We start from the raw sequence: 20,487 nt of genomic DNA, 5'->3' as shown, positions 1-20,487 counted from the left end.
CTCACAAGCAAACAGGAAGAATTAGTAGGGGAGCAAAGTGGATGGAACTGGAGGCAGTGACCATAGATGGGTCGAGGTCGGATCCTGACACAAGGAAGAAAGGAGAGCAGAATATGTTACCCTGCATTCAGACAAGCAGACTTGACTCCCTCAGGGAACTGATGGGCAGGACCCCTGGAGAATAACATGAGGGAAAGGAGTCCAGGAGAGCTGGCTGTATTTTTTAAAAAATCCTTATTGAGGTTTTCAGGAACAAACCACCCTGATGTTATAGAAAGAATAAAAATGTGGCAGGCGACCAGCTTGCTTAACAGTGAAATCCTCGCTGATCTAAACACAAAAAAGAAGCTTACAAGAAGTGGAAGAATGGACAAATGATCAAGGAGGATATTAAAAATATGCTCGGGCAGCACGGAAGTTAAATGAGGAAGGCCAAATCACACATTGGAGTTGCAGCTAGCAAGAGATGTTAACAGTAACAAGAAGGGTTTTCTCCGTATGTTAGCAACAAAGAAGACGTCAAGGAAGTGTGGGCCCTTAGTGAATGAGGGAGGAGCACCTAGTGAACAGAGGATGTGGAAAAAAGCATCTGTACTCATTGCTTCCTTGCCTCATCTTCACAAATGAGGTCAATCCACTGACGAACTGGCAGTAGGCAACACAGCATGGGGAGAAGGTGACCAGCCCTCTGTGTAGAAAGAAGTGTTTCAGGACTATTGGAAAAAGCTGGACGAGCACATGTCCACAAGGCTGGATTGTGCTGCATCCGAGGTGCTAAAGAGTTAGCATGGGACTTGCAGAGCCATTGGCATATCTTAAGAGAACTCATGGTGATCACGGAGAGGACCCAGAGCCTGGAAAAAGGCTAATGTAGTGCTCATCTTTAAAAAATATGAAGGAGGGGATCTGGGAGATTACAGGCAGATCAGCCTACCCTCGTCCAGATAAAATCAGGCATCAGATTCTTAGGATCAATTCTGATGCACTTAGAGGAGTAGGAAAATGTGATCAGGAACAGTCAGCATGGATTCACGCAAGGGCAAGTCATGTTCTGCAGAAAGGACATAAAGGTTTACAATAGATGAGAAGCTGGATATGAGTTAATGTGTCGCCTCTGTTGCCAAGAAGGCTACTGCTTTTGGATCTAAGTAGTGAGCACTGCCAGCAGATCGAGGATGTGATCATCCCCTCTATTTGGCATGGTGAGGCCTCGTCTGGAGTACTGGTCCAGTTTGAGGCCCCACACTACAAGAGGATGTGGAAAAATTGAAAGAGTCCAGCAGGAGCAACAAAAATGATTGAGGGCTGGAGCACATGATTTATGAGGAAGAGGATGAGAGGAACGGATTGTTTAGTCTGCAGAAGAATGAGGGGGGATTTGATAGCTGCTTTCAACTACCTGAAAGGGGTTCCAAAAAGATGATCTAGACTGTTTTCAGTGGTGGCAGATCACAGAACCAAGGAGTAATGGTCTCAAGTTGCAGAGTGGAGGAGGTTTAGGTTGGATATTAGGAAAAACGTCACTAGGAGGGTGATGAAGCATTCGAATGGGTTACCTAGGGAAGTGGTGGACTCTCCATCCTTAGAGGTTTTTAAGATCAGGCTTGACAAAGGCCTGGCTTGGATGATTTAGTTGGGGATTGGTCCTGCTTTGAGCAGGGGGTTGGGCTAGATGACCTCTTGATATTCTATGATTCTATGACAATGGACTTTGGGAGATGCCAATTCACATCTGAGTTTTCCTGGGAACATTCAAAACTAACACATAAACAATGGTGTCTGCTTGCAAAAAACTGAGTCATGCATGGACATGTGATTTGCCCATGTGACTACAAACTCCGTCTTATTTACTGTGACTTCGCACAGAAGAACAAAGGGGCTTCTGCCCACAGGAGAAAGAATATAAAAGGCCCTGGAAACCCCTCCATTTTGTCTTCAATCCTGCTTCTTACCCCTGGAGGAACTTTGCTACACTGAAGCTCTGAACAAAGGACTGAATGACCCATCCAAGCTGTGGATTTCCTCCAGAGACTTGATTTGTGGCTGCAGTTTATTCCATCACTGCTACAAGCCTGAACCAAGAACTTTGCCATTGTTCTATGTAATTGATTCAATTTAACCAATTTTAGCTATTATCTATATTTTTTCTTTTTATAAATAAACCTTTAGTTTTTAGATTCTAAAGGACAGGTAATAGCGTGATTTGTGGGTAAGATCTGATTTTTATATTGACCTGGGTCTGGAACTTGGTCCTTTGGGATCAGGAGAACTCTTTTTCTTTTACTGGGCTATTGGTTTTCATAACCAGTCATCCCCATAAAGAGTGGTGCTGGTGGTGATACTGGGAAACTGGTGTGTCTAAGGGAATTGCTTATGTGACATATGGCAAGCCAGTGAGGTAAAATCGAAGTCCTCTCTGGCATGCTTGGTGTGCCTTCATAGTAAAGAAAACCCAGCCTTCAGCTGTAACTGCCCTGCTCTAAGCAATTTGTCCTGAACTGATACTTTCAGTTATGTCCCGCCAGAGGCCGCATCATTACAGCTCTCTAGAAAAGTATTTTCCAGGGTAAGTTTGACAAACGTTAAACCTAAATGAGATCACAGTAGTTGTCAGCCAAGATAGAACAGAAAAAATAATTATCAATCCAGTTAGGAAAGATGTGGACAGAATCCAAGGAAGAGCAATAAAAATGGTTTAGAAAATGTGACCTGTGAGGAAAGGTTAAAATAAACTGGGCATGTTTAGATATGAGAAAAGAAAACCAAGGGGTGACCTGATAACAGTCTTCAAATATGTTTAGGGCTGTTATAAAGAGGACTGTGATCCAATGTTCTCCATGTCCACTGGAGGTAGGACAAGAAGTAATGGGCTTAACTGGAGGTAGGACAAGAAGTAATGGGTAGGTTTAGAAGATAAAATAAAAAAAGAGCAAGTTAAAAATCACTTAGAAAAGTTAGATGCCTGCAAGTCACCAGGGCCTGATGAAATGCATCCTAGAATACCCAGGATTAATATGAGGAGATCTGAGCCTCTAGCTATTATCTTTGGAAAGTCATGGGAGATTCAGAAGACTGGAAAAGGGCAAATATAGTGCTCATCTAGAAAAGGGAAGCATAAACAACCCAGGAAACTACAGACCGGTTAGTTTAACTTCTGTGCCAGGGAGATAATGGAGCAAGTAATTAAAGAAAACATCTGCAAACACTTGAAGGTGTAAGGTGATAGGGAATAGCCAGCATGGATTTGTAAGAACAATCGTGTCAACACCAATCTGATAGCTTTCTTTGATAGGATAACGAGCCTTGTGGATAAGGAGAAGCGTGGTAGTACACCTAGACTTTAGTAGGCATTTGATATGGTCTCGCATGATATCCTTATCGATAAACAGGCAACACAATTTAGATGGGCTACTATAAGGCGGGTGCATAACTGGCTGGATAACCATTACTCAGAGTAGTTATTAATGGCTCCCAATCCTGCTGAAAGTTATAACAAGTGGGGTTCCACAAGGGTCTGTTTTGGGACCGGCTCTTGTCAATATTTCATCAACGACTTAGATGTTGCATAGAAAGTATGCTATTAAGTTTGCAGATGATACCAACTGGGAGGGATTGCAAATGCTTTGGAGGACAGGGTCAAAATTCAAAATGATCTGGACAAATTGGAGAAATAGTCTGAGGTAAACGGATGAAGTTCAATAAAGACAAATGCACAGTGCTCCACTTAGGAAGGAACATCAGTTTCACACATACAGAATGGGAAGATGACTGTCTAGGAAGGAGTATGGCAGAAAGGATCTAGGGCCTAGTGGACCACAGCTAAATATGAGTCAACAGTGTGATACTGTTGCAAAAAAAGTAACGTGATTCTGGGATGCATTAACAGGTGTGTTGTAAACAAGACACGAGAATCATTCTTCCGTTCTACTCTGCGCTGGTTAGGCCTCAACTGGATATTGTGTCCAGTTCTTGGGCACCGCATTCAAGAAAGATGTGGAGAAATTCAAAGAGGGTCCAGAGAAGAGCAACAAGAATGATATAAGAGTCTTAGATAACATGACCTATGAAGGAAGGCTGAGAGAACTGGGTTTATTTTAGTTTGGAAAAGAGAAGACTGAGAGGGACATGATAGCAGTTTTCAGGTATCTTAAAAGCGGTGTCATCAGGAGGAGGGAGAAAACTTGTCACCTTTAGCCTCTAATGATAGTAACAAGAAGCAATGGGCTTAAATTGCAGCAAGGGAGATTTAAGTTGACTATTAGAAATAAGTTCCTAACTGCCAGGGTAGTTAAACACTGGAAATAAATTGCGTAGGGGGTTGTGGAATCTCCATCTCTGGAGATATTTAAGAGTAGTTAGAATAATGTCTATCAGGGATGGTCTAGACGTATTGTGTCGTGCCATGAGGGCAGGGGACTGGACTCGATGACCTCTTGAGGTCCCTTCCAGCCTTGAGTCTATGAATCTATGAATAATCTCAGGCAGGGCAGTACGTAGTAGATCAATGATTAGGAAACTTTCTAACTATAAGGGTAGTTAAGATCTGGAATAGGCTCTCAGGAAAGTTCTAGAATCCCTGTCATTTGGAAGTTTTTAAAAACAGGTTAAACAAATATCTGTTAAGGATGGCTTAGGTTTACTTAATCCTGCCTCAGCACAGGGGCTGAATTGATGACCTCTCAAGGTACCTTCCAGCCCTACATTTTTTTATGATTCTATACCACTTCTAATAAACTGAAAGACAATTTTTTGGATAGAGTGTGGCCCAGATTCACAGGATACAGGGGGAAAGCATCATTTGACAGGAATGGTTACTTAGTACACCTCTACCCCAATATAATGAGACCTGATATAACACGAATTCGGATATAAAGCAGTAAAGCAGTGCTCTGGGGGGGCGGGTCTGTGCACTCCAGTGGATCAAATCAAGTTCGATATAATGAGGTTTCACCCATAACGTGGTAAGATTTTTTGCTCCTGAGGACAGTGTTATAGCGGGATAGAGGTATATTTCTCATTTGATTCTTAAAAAAAAGTAAGGGCTTTACCAATGATCTTTCTTAAACAACTATTTCAAGACACTTGTTTAAATCAAGTTTGCGGCTGAGATTACAGACAATCATATTGGATGTAGTGTACTACAATTCAATCATGGATAATAAATTAAAAGAAACTATAAGACATCATACTCTCCCCCATATGAGAGGAGCCAGGAGCCACTAATGGCATGAAGTCCTCTACAGTAGCATTTTTTAAATTATCTTTGGATTTGGTCCTGGTATTGGTTTTATATCAAGTGTATATGGGCAGATCGGAGAAGCTGTTGGAGATTCAGTAGTGGACATATAATGGCCGCCATCTTGGCAATGCTAAATTTTTGTGAACTTAGTGTAATTTTTGCTTTGGCTAAATTTTCAAGGAATGTTACAAAAATCTCCATGCAAGATACAAAAATGAAAACTTGGTATTTTGAACAACTCTAATCACTCCCATAATGACTATCAAAATCAGAGTCTGAGGAGCAATCTGATCTTCCATTAGCTATCATATAGGCAGTCTGTAGTCTTCTATGTCTTTGCCAAGCACTATTCCACAAATGAATAGCCTTCTCTGGGTCAAACTTTTTGATGTCTGGGGAATTCAGCTGAATTATCATGAGATCAGTCACACTTTCAGACATTCCTTTAGAGTGCAGTTGCATCAAGGTAAGCTTCATTTGACTGAAGCCACGCTCTGCCTCAGCTGAACTTGCAGGAAGTGTTAGGATCAAATCTACCAGCATCAGGATGTTAGGATACTTGTGAGAGTAATCTGAATTCACTGAATCCCATGTCAAACTCCGAATGTTCTGAAATCTAAAAAGAATAGCAAAAAATAAATTTAAAAAATGGCCATGTAGATTTTACATAATCTTTAAACACATTGGCTTCAAACATTTTTAGTTTGATGAACTTGCACAATTTCTTTATTACCTGTCATATAGCTCTAATTTCAGCATGCTCCATTCAGTGTCAACCTCATCAACTTTTACATTGGCACCTTCCAGTATTGGTTGATAATGCTTAGTTAGGATGGAGACCTCCTTTTCACCAAATTCTGTACCAAAGGTGAAAGAAAACATCTGCATAACTTAAAGAAAAACACGAATAATGCAGATTTATTCAGATAGTCAGTGCATAGTTTTCCAGACCTTGTTTGATCTTGTCTGGCCAAAGTCTAAAACTTCCAATGGTGGTAGCTCTCAAAACATCTTGGCTGGCATCACAAAAGCAATCATGTAGCCTCCTCACCAGATTACTTAATACTTTGGTTCGTACTGGTAAGATATTTTCATTTCCTACAAGCTGGTGACCATGAAAATGTGTAACTGCATCAACTAGGCGCTCCTTTGGACCAGATCTGAAAAATGTAGAACACAAAACAAATATTAATGTTTTCTTAAACTTTGAGGCAAAACGTCTGGTGTAATGGTTAAACAGTCACCTTGTTTTATACATTTGGAGTGTTTCCAGTGTCGACTGCATGGTTGCAAATATATCTGCAATGGAAGAGTTACGATTCTGAGTAACACGGGATAGAATGTTGAGAACATTAATGATATCCAGCAAGAAGTGAGAGAACTTGACAACCTCCATTTTCAGAAGAAGCTTTAGAAGGCATTTGGCTTTTTGGTGGTTTGAGGCACTTGGGTCTCCTTGTATCTGGAACTCAACAAGAAAAATAATACATCAGTGAAAATGGTGACAAACAAGTAGCCATGAGCTTGCTTTTTTTTTTTTTTGGTCAAGTTACATACAATTTTTAAAGTACTTACCTTATTCATATGCAGGAGAATTGCAGGGTAACCCTTAAGAAGGATCTGGAGAGCTGTCTGCAGGCGAGAAAGCCATCGAGTGCCTCCAATTCGAGAGGGAATCGCTGGACGTAGCTTAAGGGTTTCATATATGGATTTGAGATTGCTCTTATTTAGAGGTGAGTTATGATAAAAGTAATATATATTTTGCAAGAGACCACTTAGAGTGGTGTATAGCTGAATGCTTTTCAGTGCTCCCTTATAAGCCAGTTCAAGTCGATGAGCAAAACAATGCACAGATTGCACACAAGGCTGAATTTCCTTCAGGAGCTTAGCTACCCCATTGTTTTCTCCTACCATGACATCTGCACCATCACTCCCAAACCCAACTAATTTTCTTGACCAGTCTTGACTTGACAGATTGACCTGAAGATTTATTTGCAAAGTTTTCACAATGGCATTTTTTATAGTTGAAGCATCAGACTTGTCAACTGATTGAACCCCAACAATCTGGCAGTGGACTTTTCCTTCAGAGGCAAAGCGTATATATACAACTGCACCTTCTTTGATTGCATTGTCTGCCACTCCATCACTAATAAGGGAGAAGAACTTACATTTTTCGAGTTTCTCTTTCAAGGCCCTACGTTCTACTTCAGCAATATAATGTATAAATGTTCTTGCTGACTTGTCATTTCTAAACATAGAACCAATGTCCACACCTTTCATGTCATCCAGTTTGCACATCCAGTCAAGGTCTGTGAAAGGACGTCCACACTTGGCTATAGCATGGCATGTTCTAAAAATATTTTCTATTCGTCCTAAAGTTACTTTGCTCATGCTCTTTAACATCTGCTCAGTAGAAGCTTGGTCTCCTGTAGCACTGCTGGCAGCTTCCATGCAACTAGCCCAGGCATGAGCTTCACTGCTGTGGTGTACATTTATAAATTCAAGCTTAAAGATGTCAGTCCCAGAACAAAAATTATGTATGTTTTCCCCCAAGTTCACATTATGCTTGCGACACAGGGCACAGAACATTATTCCTCTTTTATCATCATACTTTAACCAGGGGTATTTCGTTAGCCATGTTTTCAGAAACTGGCGATTCCCCTTTGCTTGATGTTCAAAACACTGTTTCTCTTTTCCTTCATCACCGACTTTGCTCTTGTTAGGAGGGATATTCTTGCCTTTAAAATGCTTCAATGCTTTTATGGCTATAATTAAAAAAAATCATTATTTGGGGCTTGGTGGTTTGGAGCATACACTCACAAACTTTAAGGCTAGATAAAACTATCATGATCATCTAGGCTGACTCTTGCACATCACAGGCCACAGAACCTCACCTACTAGTCCTGTAATAGGCCCATAACCTCTGTCTAAGTTAATGAAGTCCTCAAATTTTGATTTAAAGACTTAAAATTACAGAGATTCCACCATTTTCCCTAATTCAAACCAGCAAGTGACCCATGCCCCGTGCCACAGAGAAAGGTGGGGAAAAACCCAAAAACCCAGGGTGTCTGCCAGTCTGATCTGAGGCATAATTCATTCTTGACTCCTAATATCAGAGAGCTGGTCTACACTGGGGAGAGGATCAATCTAAGATATGCAACTTCAGCTACGTGAATAGCCTAGCTGAAGTCGAAGTATCTTAGATAGAGTTACCTACCATCCTCACGGCGTGGGATCGACGACAGTGGCTCCCCCTGTCAACTCCGCTACCGTCGTTCACATTGGTGGAGTTCTGGAGTCAACAGGTGCACGTTCGGGGATCGATATATCGCGTCTAGATGAGACGCGATATATTGATCCCCGAGAAATTGATTGCTAACCGCCGATATGGCCGGTAGTGAAGACATACCCAGAAAGAGTTAGACCCTGAGCAAGTGGGTGAGATCCACCAGCCAGGGAAATAATTCTCTGGGTAACTCAGGGCCTTCTCAATCTAGTGTCCCATCTCTGGTCATTTGAGATATTTGCTAACAGCATTCACAGATGGTCTACTTGCCATTGTAGGCAATTTAATCATACCATCCTCTTCATAAATTTATCAAGCTCAAATCTTGAAATGTTAGATTTTTTGCCTCCACTACTCCCCTTGAAAGGCTGTTCCAGAATTTTACTCCTCTGATGGCTAGAAACATTTGTCTAATTTCAAGCCTAAACTTATTGATGGCAAGTTTTTATTCATTTGCTCTCGTGCCAACATCTTGTGCCTTAACTTAATAATTCCTCTTCCTTCCTGGTATTTATCCTCTGATGTATTTATAGAGAGCAATCATATCTCCCCATATCCTTCATTTTGTTAGGCTAAATAAGCCACGCTCCTTAAGTTTCCTCTTGTAAGATAGGTACTCCATTCTTCTGTTCATCCCAGCAGCTCTTCTTTGCACCTGTTACAGGTTGAATTCATCTTTCTTAAAAATGGGAGACCAGAATTGCACACACTATTCCAGATGACACCTCACCAATCCCTTGTATAACGGTAATAAAAATTCATACTCTCTATTGGAAATACCTTACCTAATGCACCCTATGATTGCATTAGCCTTTTTCATGGCCACATCACATTGGCAGCTCATAGTCATCTTGTGGTTGACTAATACACCTTTCTCCTCCTCTGTAGCTTCCAATTGATATGTACCCACCTTAGAGCAGAAATTCTTGCTGTTGACCTGTCAATTTGCACTACTAAATTTCATCTCATTTCTATTACTTCAGTTTTCAAGATTGTCTAAATTGTCTTGTATAATATTCTGGTTCTTCCCCATACTGCCAATACCTCCCAACTTTGTGTCATCCACAGATTTTTTATTAGTGCACGTCCACTTTTTGTGCCAAGGTCACTAACGAAAATGTTCAAAAAGACTGGTTCCAAGACTGATCCTTGAGGAACTCTACTAGTAACCTTCTTCCAGCCTGACAGTTCATTTTTCAGCATGACCCGTTGTAGTTTCCTCTTTAACCAGTTCCTTACCCACCCTTTGATTCTTGTACTAATCCCCATCTTCTCCAATTTAACTAATACACCCATGGAAGAGAAAGAGGTGGAATAAGAACACCTCTTACTCCCTTTGGGTCTGGACTCCTAAGAATAATACATGCTTACTTACTTCAACCCAAAGCAGATAGATAGCGCAGAGTTTTGGCTCCACCTATGCTCCTTGCTGGCTGGCACAAAATTTGCAACTGGTATAGAGTAGTAGAAAATCACTACTACCAGGGAACAAGGAAGAAGAGGAAATGTGATTCATGGGGGTGTCTCTGAGGCACAATGTCTGTGAGAACTACTCCTGGGATGGTGAAGCTTACACATCGCACATTATGCATAGCTGTGCCTAAAATCACAATCTAGCCAATAAAGTTTCCTGTTCTAGAAGTTTATTTTCCTCTTGATAGCTATGCATTAGGTGATGACTTGCCTGAAATGACTAATATTTCAAGATATATGTTGCAACACATCATCGTTCATGGAGGCAGGCTCCTGCATGCAGGCATGGTGGGAACCCCTCAAGCTTGGTTTCCACAGAGGTCATCTTGCACCATCCCTGCAATACTATCTTTTTACAGGTCAGCTACCAGTTCCTTCTCAGGGGGAAATGAAATACTTCTACAATTTATTTATTAAAAAATAGCAGCAGAAACCTCAAAATACATAACAGGAAGGCAGATTACTGGTGGTCTATCACAACACATATTGCTAGAAAATAGCAATTACAAGTAAGCAATTTTCTTTAATCTAAATACATTTCTGGCACATTCCCCACTCTCCAGGGATGTCTCTAAAATAAAAATAAAGCACCAAAAATTCTCAACAAACTGTTGTGAATATATTTGTATCATCACAACTAGACAGATATACATATAATAGAATATGAGGCAGGGAGAGTGGGAAAGACTCCATGAATGGGACTGGTCGTGGATAAACACCTCTAAAACAAAAACAAAAAAGAGAGACTAATAGAGATTCCAGAAAGTAAAATAAAATTACTGAGGCATGGACCGAAACTTTGGATAACCTAGAACAGAAAGTTTCCATAATGCTGATAAGATATACCAAGGGCCAAATTCAATAATGGCATATGCAGGTGCAAGTCCATTGATGTCAGAGGAATTATATCTGCTTAAACCAACAGCAATATAATTTGATTCCTCTCTAAAACAAAAATCTAATAGTTCTTAGTAAATGTGTGCATTGGCAACAGCTAATAATACAAACAGCCTACAGTAACAGGACAGTTACATCTAGTAGAAAATGGCTCATATCTTTGTTGATTCTCTCACCTAGGAAAAACACAAGAAATTTAAATACCTTCTCTGAGAGAGCTCAAACACAGCAACTATCTAGAGAAAGAGCAACTGACTCTAATTTTGATTTTTCTAGATACACATAGTGCTCATAAGGTCTTCATATGGAGGTAACACAAAAGATATGACAGATACCAAATCTGATTTTTTTCAGGGACAATGTGTAGGCTTGATCAAGAGCAAAGAAAACAAATCCATCCTTTGCTTCCTTGAGTCTTTCATCCACTCAGATCATAAAGGCACAATGAAAAACACCAGCTAACAAGTCAGTCTTTTTGTTTAATTTGGTATGACTTCATCTTTTCATAAATTTGACATTAATACAGTAGAAGAGAATGCTCTCTCTGTGGTTGTCTGAATAAATCAACTGCTGTTATGGTATGGCAAGGCTGCAACTCTAAGGACTTGTCAAAACCTGTTATGTATGAGGTAAATCCACTATGGCAGGAAGCCCTGGATTTCTTTCCATGCAGGAGATTTGCAAAGCAACCATGTGGTCTTTCTGCATGGGTATACTAGTGTCCCAAGGCTTGATCAGGTGATGCTGCCCCCAAATCTAGCCCATTTTAGCCCTGGCTATAGCAGACTATACCAAACTCTCAATAGGCCATTGGGGGATGTAACTAGAAGCATCTGAGTAAGCATATATTTCCTATCTACTGCCTTAGCAACAGCTAGAATGGAATAAGGATGCAACCACAAAGTGGGTCAGAATAGGTGTGATGGGGTAGTCTGTCCCCTTATGGGCAGTAAGGCCTAGGAGAGTCAGCCCACCCCGTCACATGGTATGTCCCTTTAAGATTTTGGGAGGTCTGATATATATAAGGATGGAGGAAATAGGAGATATTGAAAGAGAGGAAGTGGTTCTGAAAAGAAGCAACGTTTGGGAGGAAATCCCATTACTATTTCTTTCACGGCATGGGACAAGGAGCCTTGCAGAGTGGGTAAGGCAAGACTCACCTCTCTCTCAGCCAACAGGGACAAGCTTGAGGAAGGAAACCAGCATACATGCTGTCTTCTCCCTCAAAGTAGGGGACATACCAGCTGAAGGCTCGCTTGCTTGAACCCTCCAAGCTTGCAGCCTAGTAGGGGAAAAGGGATCAGCTGAAGTAAAAGCAGGCTAAGGCTCTACAGTTAACCTAAATTACAATCCCCACTTACAAGGAAAAGAGTTTGGGGACTCCTGTCTTAAGAAGAGATATGAGGGATTGCCTGAACTGCAACTCCAGCTTCAGGCAGAGACAGCTGCGGGGGACTCCTATCTTAAGGACAGAGCAAGACAAAAATGGGCTTTATGAAGTACAACCCAGCTGCTACCAAAGAGGCTGGGAGTAGCCTTGAGGAAGCACCTGAATAACTGACTGGGGAAAAGCCACATGAGGAGACAGAACTCCAGAGCAGAAATAAGGGAATCTGCAGCCCCTGTGAAAGACAAGGAAAAGGCAGGATTAGCCTGGAGAAGCAGCAAGGGATTAGAAAGAGCAGTTCTTAGCTGCCTAACACAGGGTCCCTGGGCTGGAACCCAGAGGAGAGGGCAGGCCTGGGTTCTCCTCTCTCTTGCAGCAAGAGGGAAGGTGTAGGCCATGGGACTGAAAGAGGCAAAAGACAGATGAGTTCCACATGGGGGTCAAAGGCCTAGCATAAAGAACATTGGACTCTGGATTTTTTCCTCATTGGACTTTTCTGTTGCCCTCAGAAGGGGAGTGAACCGAGAGGTGACAAAGGCAGTCTACGGAAGCTGCAGACTGCTACAGCACCAGTACGATGGACAATATTGGGTCTAGAGCAGAAGAACCCCTGCAGTGCTGTGTCCTGGCACAAGGGGGTGCTCTGTGAGTTTGCTCCATAGCATATTACACCCTACTGTAATTATTAGTGAAATCCTATTCAAAGAGGAATATGATCTAAGAATTGATCAGTCTCAGTCCTAGTGTCTTCTAGTGAGGGACTAAGGAACAAGTTCTGTACTCTTACTCCCAGTGAGTAGGGTTCTTTTCCACAAGAAGTTCCATTGAAGAAAATGGGACTATTTATTGAATACTTCTACTGAGTAGTACCATACAACAGCGGCAGAATCAGGTCTTAAAGGAAAACTGGTGACCTAGCTATCCAATTAAAAAACTTGGGAAAGTGAGATCCTAGAGGGCAGAGTCATTACACTTATCTTCCCTTGTGTAAATATATTTGACCTCTGAAGAATCACTAGTTTCCTCTGTGTCATAATAGCACTCCTCCTTGTCTTCTTCCTCACAGGTGTCCCTTCAGTCCCAAACAGGCATCACAGACTGTAGTGCCAATGGAAGGATTGGCATTAATAGCACAGGCACTCACAAGGAGCCATTGGGTACACCATCACAAGGAGTGCCAGTGGTAAGTGTGCTAAGACTAGCACTGGCTGTGTGACAAAGGTTCTGATGGAACAGGGCACAAGTCTTAACACTAAACACAGACAAAGCTCTCTCTGTGTTTTTTTCTGCCTTGTCATCAAGACAGTGCTTTGAGGTATCAATATCAGTGCAAAGGTCCATGTTATCATCAAGGTAATTTGTCTGGAAGAAGACATCAAATCATGTAAAGTATCAGAGGGGTAGTCATGTTAGTATGGATCTGTAAAAGCAGCAAAGAGTCCTGTGGCACCTTATAGACTAACAGACGTATTGGAGCATGAGCTTTCATGGGTGAATACCCACTTCGTCGGATGCGATCAAATCATGTGATATCCCCTGCTGCTACTTTTTAAGATCCACTGTCTCATGTACCTTTAAAAGCAGCAGAGAATCCTGTGGCACCTTATAGACTAACAGACATTTTGGAGCGTGAGCTTTCGTGGGTGAATACCCACTTCGTCAGTACCTGTGTAGCACTATTTCAAGCAGGGTGACTGGAAGTCTTGGTTGAGTGCTAGCGAATACACAAAACTGGTCCCCTCCTGACATAGGCTGAAAAGCACAGTTTAAGGAAATTTCTCACTTCACAAGGAGGAAGTGGGGTGAAGCATGAACAGGATGGTGCAACAAATCACTCAAGGCAGTGCACTGTGTATTCCAAGACAGAAGAATCTGTTGTATAACCCAGTTCATCCTGTGCCACAGAATTGTGCAGTAAAATCTAAGCTTTCATTAAAAAGTTAAGTTTCTGGACCTTTTGATTGCCTTAACTCTTTCCATGTAAATACAATTTAAACAGGAATAGTGTGTTTTTCTTGAGTCTTCAAACAGACAGCCTGAAAAATGGCTCTGAGAGCTGTGAACTGCAACATACAAGTCAGTGCTATGCTACTTGGACGGTAATGACAAATTAAGTGGTGAAAATTGTAACAACTTTGCTGCTTAGCATTTAGCAGAGACATTTAGCTAATGTACTTATCCATTTTTGTTGACACAGTGGTGAGCAATGGAGAGAATACTGGGGCTTCTGGTTGCTGTAAAGAGAAACTCTGACTTCAAGTCCCTTCCATTTCAACAGGGCATGGAAGGCTTTTAAATGCTATCTAGAACTTCTGCCATCAGGTGACATAAAATCACACATTCCAGTTAGTCATGGCTTTGCTGAACCTGCTGAGGTAATTGTGTCTGTTGACGAAGAATTTAACACAATTATAATATGGGCATTTTCTGAAACCACTGAAGTGTCTTCCTTTCTCCATCCTATAAGTGAGATCAGCAAGACAAAAAGAGAATAAGGCAGCAAGTGTGTTGATGTTCAGATCTAAAGAGTTGAACTGTGGGATGGGAGCAGATGAACACTTAGCATACTGAAATATCTGAAATCTAAAAAGAAACAATCTTTGTGCTGAAGAGATTCATGACTCGATGCTCAAGGTACTGAGTATTCCATGTGTTGAGGCCTAATCTCATTGTGTAATCAGCACCATGAAAGCCAATAAGTCAATGCCTTGTTGAAACACCAGACAATCGGGTGAAACGAGAAAAGGCCAGTGCACTAAAGGCACAGAAATCATCTATGCTCTAAATGGAGCAGTAATGTAGGAACTAAGTTCCAAAAGGGTCAGTAATGTAATTGGGCACCACTCAAAAAGTAGGAGCCATACACAGAAATTTTTTGTAGACCAAAACTACTTTTTTAGGCCCCCGACTGTGTATTCCTTACTCAAATCAACTAATGTTTGTTCAATAGTAGTCCCACTGAATTGAGTAGTCCCACTAAATTGAGTTCATGAAACTACTTACATGAGCAAGTACTATCCAATGTGAGTACTGGTTGCAGAATAAGCCTTTAATATTAGAAGCCTGACCAAGGAAAAAGATGCAGGAAAAAAATGCTGTACAGCATCACTGCAAAGCAGACCCTTACCACTGAAGTGCTGACAAATCCTGGGAAGCTTCTCTATTGACAGATGTCAGAAAGAAACTCACCTTGGTATTTGGGGTGCAGCCTGAGAAACTTAAAAAAAGTGTGCAAGACACCCTCTGTGTATGCTCCAACAGCTCAGAAAAATTGAATGATGAGAATTTGTTTGGAATCACAGACCCAAGAGCACAAAAAGCAGAATATCCACTGTAGTAACCTATATGTTTTCCAGTGATACCTTATCTTGTGAAATAAATGGACTGGATTATTTGAAAATTCTATAGTACCTTTTTCTATTGGCTCTAACTCACCTGCATTCTACATTAGAGTGAAATCTGCACAACAGACTATTCTTCATAGCAACCTTTTGTCTTAAGATACACTTCTGCTTCACTTTAACAGAAGATCACCTTTTAGAAACAACTGGTCTCTGGCAGTCTGAATGGCTGTTCAGTATAGATTTTGCTGCAATGTTTAACTAGCTGTCAATTTCTACTTATTGAATTAACTTTAATTTTCAGAAGTGGGATTTTAAACTTTTTAACAGCTTTATTCCAGTTGTATGTAGTTTATTATTTAACTTTAACAGTAGTTATAAATTTAGCACAGGGATACTCTCTCATGTGCAGTTCTGTCCATTGATAATTAAATTAATAAGTAGATATGAGCATGAGCTCATTCAATACAGTAGTTCCTTAGACCAATGGACAACCTCCATCTACAACCTACATATCAGAACTTACATCTTCATCTCTTGGTATTTGTGTTAGAAGACAACCTGGTATATGCCCAATCCTGCAAATCATTAAGCATGTGTCTGCAGAATCAGGGTCAAACTGGACTCCTCACTAAAGAAGAAGTATGGCCCAGGGGTTGGGGAAGTGGCCAGGGACCTACGACACCTTGGTTCAAAGCAGAGCATGCCACAGACTTCCTGTGTAACCTTGAACAAGTCACTTAAACTCTCTATGCCTCATTTCCCCATCTGCAAATGGAGAGGAGAGGAGATGGGTGCCACCAGGATAAACACCCACTGCGACCATGAAAAGGACACCTTTACAACCAAGCTAGTCATAAGATATGTAGAAGTAGACCTCTTACTAAATTCCTTTCTTTACTTTTGATTTTCAAAATAGAAAAAAGGCAATATAATCAGAACTTTTAGGAGTCAGCAGTCTTCTTACTTTCCTCCTCATAAGCACCCATCAGCTGTTCTTAAGTCAATAAATGCAAAATCTGCTGTTGGATGAATGAAATGCCCTACTGTATTCCCAACTGATTCGACCTTCTTCAAAAATGTTCATCTGAAGTACAATTTTATTACTTGCCTCCCATACTCAGCAGATAATTTCATGGTTCTGGTGTAACATGGCAGGTCCTGGGAGGAAAGGCAATATCTCAGATAGCCAGAACCAGTCCCATGTAGGGCTCAGGACAGAAATCCTGAACTCTACACTGGCTCCCCATTGAATAGAGTAGGGATAGGCAACATATGGCACAGATGCCAAAGGTGGCACATGAGCTGATTTTCAGTAGCACTCACACCGGCCACTGGTTCGGGGGGGCTCTGCATTTTAATTTAATTTTAAATGAAGCTTCTTAAACATTTTAAAAACCTTATTTACTTTACATACAACAATAGCTTAGTTATATATTATAGACATAGAGACCTTCTAAAAACACTAAAATGCATTATTGCCACACGAAACCTTAAATTAGGGTGAATAAATGAAGACTCGGCACACCGCTTCTGAAAGTACTGGGGTGATGACAACCTATGTCTCACCTCCCACATATGGTGACGTGCACCCTTAACACAAATGGAGAGACCAATACTTGCACTCTCGTAATTACAGGCAATGCAATTGTTGCTGATTCTTTCACAGGGTATGCCAGAGGGATATAGGGTGAGAAGGAGGTTTCTTGCACTGTATCCCACACCTTCATTAGGAACAGGGAAAATCTGACCCATTGTACCTCAGACCCCTGCTTTGAGAAACATAGTCTTCTGAAATTATATTCTTCCCTCTCAGTTCTAATTGTTAATATTATAAAAATTTTCATGGCTACATACATAAATTTAACTTTTTTTAATTTAAATCCATTTGCATTATCAATTATTATTTTAATGAGCTGTTGCTACATTTGCTGTCATATTTTCTGGTTTTCACCTCCCTTGTCCCCTTCAGCTGAGGATTTTAGTATGAAGATGTGATTTTTTTGTTTTAGCTGTTCAAATCTTGGTTCCTAGAGCCTTTGTGGCAAAAATGCAGTCAAAGCTATGGAGCCAGCTGTGCTCTACAGCCAGAGACACTGAAGAGCATCGTGAAGAGATAAACTCCCCCTTCAGAGGCTGCTGCCTAGTGATTATACCCTACCCATCTCCTTCATATACACAGAGAGTGGAAACTATGACTCTGTTTCTACATGGGATTGTAGTTTATATAGTTACAGCATTGAGTATGCTCAGTGGATTCCTGATCTCTCATGAGGGAGGTGGGGCTGATTCCTTCAGTCTGATAGCCAATCAGAGGGGCCTTGAGGAGGACATACCTCCTTAATACAACACTCCTATCTGACAGCTCTGAAACGGTGTCATTGACCAGAACAGAATACAGGGCCTTCGGGAAATGATAGGATGTGGTTTTCCCAGTGAATATCGCCCACCTACAAAGAGGTTAACCTTTCTGATTAGTTTATGACTCCTCTTCCCTTGCGGAAGTCAGCTACATGGAAGATATTGCAGACCTAAGGTCCATGGGCCCAGTGAAGGACTGGGATCCAAGTGATTCTGCACCTCATTCCCTATGACCAGGTGTTGGTCTTTATTATTTGCATTATTGTGTCCTTCCTATCCTCACTATTGATATGTAGTTGGCTTATATAGCAGTAAAAGAATGCGATGCTCTTTACTAGCATTGCTTCAACCAAGCATTTGGCCAAGAATGATGTCATTTACATCGTCACGCACCTAGATGGATCCCAAACACTTTACAACCTCAGTAACTGTGTCAGGTACATCATTCATTCGCACACACAGACACACACACCCTTTTAGGACAAGAAATGAGGTGATCATATTCTTTGGAGTGCCACAGGGAGTTTGGTAAGAAAATATTACTTACATCAAGGTAACACTCTGTTTGCAAGCTTTTGACACAGTTCCATGTGACATCCTCATAAGCACACTAGAGAAATGTGATCTAGATGAAATTACTAGAAGATACTACACAACTGGTTTAAAGACCATACTTAAAGAGTAGTTATCAATGGTTTACTGTTAAACTGGGAGGGTGTATCTAGTAGGGTCCCTCAGGGGTCAGTCCTGGGTTTGGTACTATTCAGTATTTCCATTAATTAGTTGGAGAACAGAGTGGAGAGTACGCTTATAAACTTTGAAAATGACACCAAGCTGGGAGGGATTGCAAGCACTTTGGAGGACAGGTTTAAAATTCATGACCTTGATAAATTGGAGAATTGGTCTGAGCTCAACAAGATGAAATTCAATAAAGACAAATGCAAAATCAAATGCAAAACTACAAAATGGGGAATAACTGTCTAGGCAGTAGTACTGCTGAAAAGGATTTTGGGGTTACAATGAACAACAAACTAAATATGAGTTGATAATGTGATGCTGCTACATGTAACTAGTCTGACTGCCACACTTCCTTGGTTATGCAGTCTAACAAGTTGACAGCTTGAGGCAGTATGGCTGGAGAGTTCTGCCATAGCTCCTTATTTCCAACAAAAGTTATATTCTCTGTTTACAAGTAGCGGATTATAATATCATGTGGGGAATAAGCAGCACCAGCAGATGAATGGTAAAGAAGTAAGGACTAAGGGGCAGATCCTCAGCTGGTGCAAATTGTCATTACTCCTTTAAGATCACTGGAGCTATAACATTTTATACCAGTTGAAGATATGCCTCAGGTATCTTTGTTTCATACAGAGGCTGTTTGCTTTGAAGACAGAGGGGAAATAAATGTAAAAAAATTATATATAATGTGCAGAATTGTTTTTAACTAGGCTATTTCCCAAAGTCAATAATTATTTACTGATATATACAACAACTTTAAGTGTTAACATGTTTCAGTAAGTAATTAATCCAGATAACATATAATAATATAACAAGTATGTCCTTTGAACTAAGTTAGGGACGTTACAACAATAAAATAAAACTACAAAGTAAAAATAAAATTATATTTTTAAAGGAGATAGAAAAAACCCAGTAACAAATAAGAAATGTTTTGGTACATGTGCCAAGTGAATAAGGCAAACCATTTTAAAAGGGCAAGCAATAAGGATGGAAGAAGTAAAGATGAATCACACTGCCTAAATTATGAGAGAGGACAAACATGAGACAAGTTCTGCAAATACAAAGATCAATTTTTAAAGAGCCTTGAAAGTTATCAATTATAGATTTTGAACTTGTTTCAATTTCAGAGGTAAACAATACACTTGCCCAAACATATGAACATATACAGGAATGACAGAGATGACAAATTATATGAGCAGCAAAATATGAAGCAGTAAGAAGATCCTTGCAACAATTAAGATAAGAATGATCAGATCTGGTTGAAAAATAGGGAAAATGTTTAATGAAAGTCCTTCTATCCCTTTTGTATTTGAAACCAAGTTTCAATAATTTCTGATCAGCTCTTGAGGTTGCTAAGGGCTGGTTATGTTCATCACCAGAGGCAGTGGTATTTAAATAGTGGGCAAATGAATGAAGTAATTGTGTGTGTGCATATTTGTGTGTGTGAAGTGTGGGGGGGAATAGGTTTTTTGTATACCATATTGATGAGTATCTTAAAACCTAAATAGATACATGTAATATATTTGTAGGCACAAACATGTATGTAAAGCTCTTTGGGATTCTTCTAGATATAAGGTAATTATGTACAAGCGAAGATTTTAAGCAGTGCAGACAGATTTTTGAAATATTAAAAGAATGAAACCTACATGATTAAGTAAGAGATCTAACTGGAGAGGTAAATGATAAATAAGAATAAAAAAACTACTAGATTTTCTACTTTTGAAAGAAATATAATGAAAGAAAAATTACCCTTGGAAAAATCAAC

At 40.4% G+C, this 20,487-nt stretch overlaps 1 protein-coding gene across 1 annotated transcript in view; it reads right to left on the bottom strand.

Moving 5' to 3' along the window:
- Positions 1–4,973: 4,973 nt before the first annotated feature.
- LOC116824569 (sperm flagellar protein 2-like) overlaps positions 4,974–20,487 on the bottom strand; it is a 96,366-nt gene continuing 80,852 nt past the window's right edge. Inside the window, exons 22-26 of the mRNA XM_032779921.2 lie at positions 6,815–8,004; positions 6,484–6,707; positions 6,191–6,399; positions 5,973–6,096; positions 4,974–5,855 (exon numbers count right to left, since the gene is read on the bottom strand). Of these exons, the coding sequence (XP_032635812.1) occupies positions 5,480–5,855; positions 5,973–6,096; positions 6,191–6,399; positions 6,484–6,707; positions 6,815–8,004 (2,123 nt within the window). The 3' untranslated portion in view covers positions 4,974–5,479. The remainder of the gene's footprint in view (positions 5,856–5,972; positions 6,097–6,190; positions 6,400–6,483; positions 6,708–6,814; positions 8,005–20,487) is intronic.

Source organism: Chelonoidis abingdonii, chromosome 6, assembly GCF_003597395.2.
Source record: "Chelonoidis abingdonii isolate Lonesome George chromosome 6, CheloAbing_2.0, whole genome shotgun sequence".
NCBI classification, from domain to species: Eukaryota; Metazoa; Chordata; order Testudines; family Testudinidae; genus Chelonoidis; species Chelonoidis abingdonii.
Note: the sequence above shows the minus strand (reverse complement) of the source record. Positions and strands in the feature narration are given on the sequence as shown.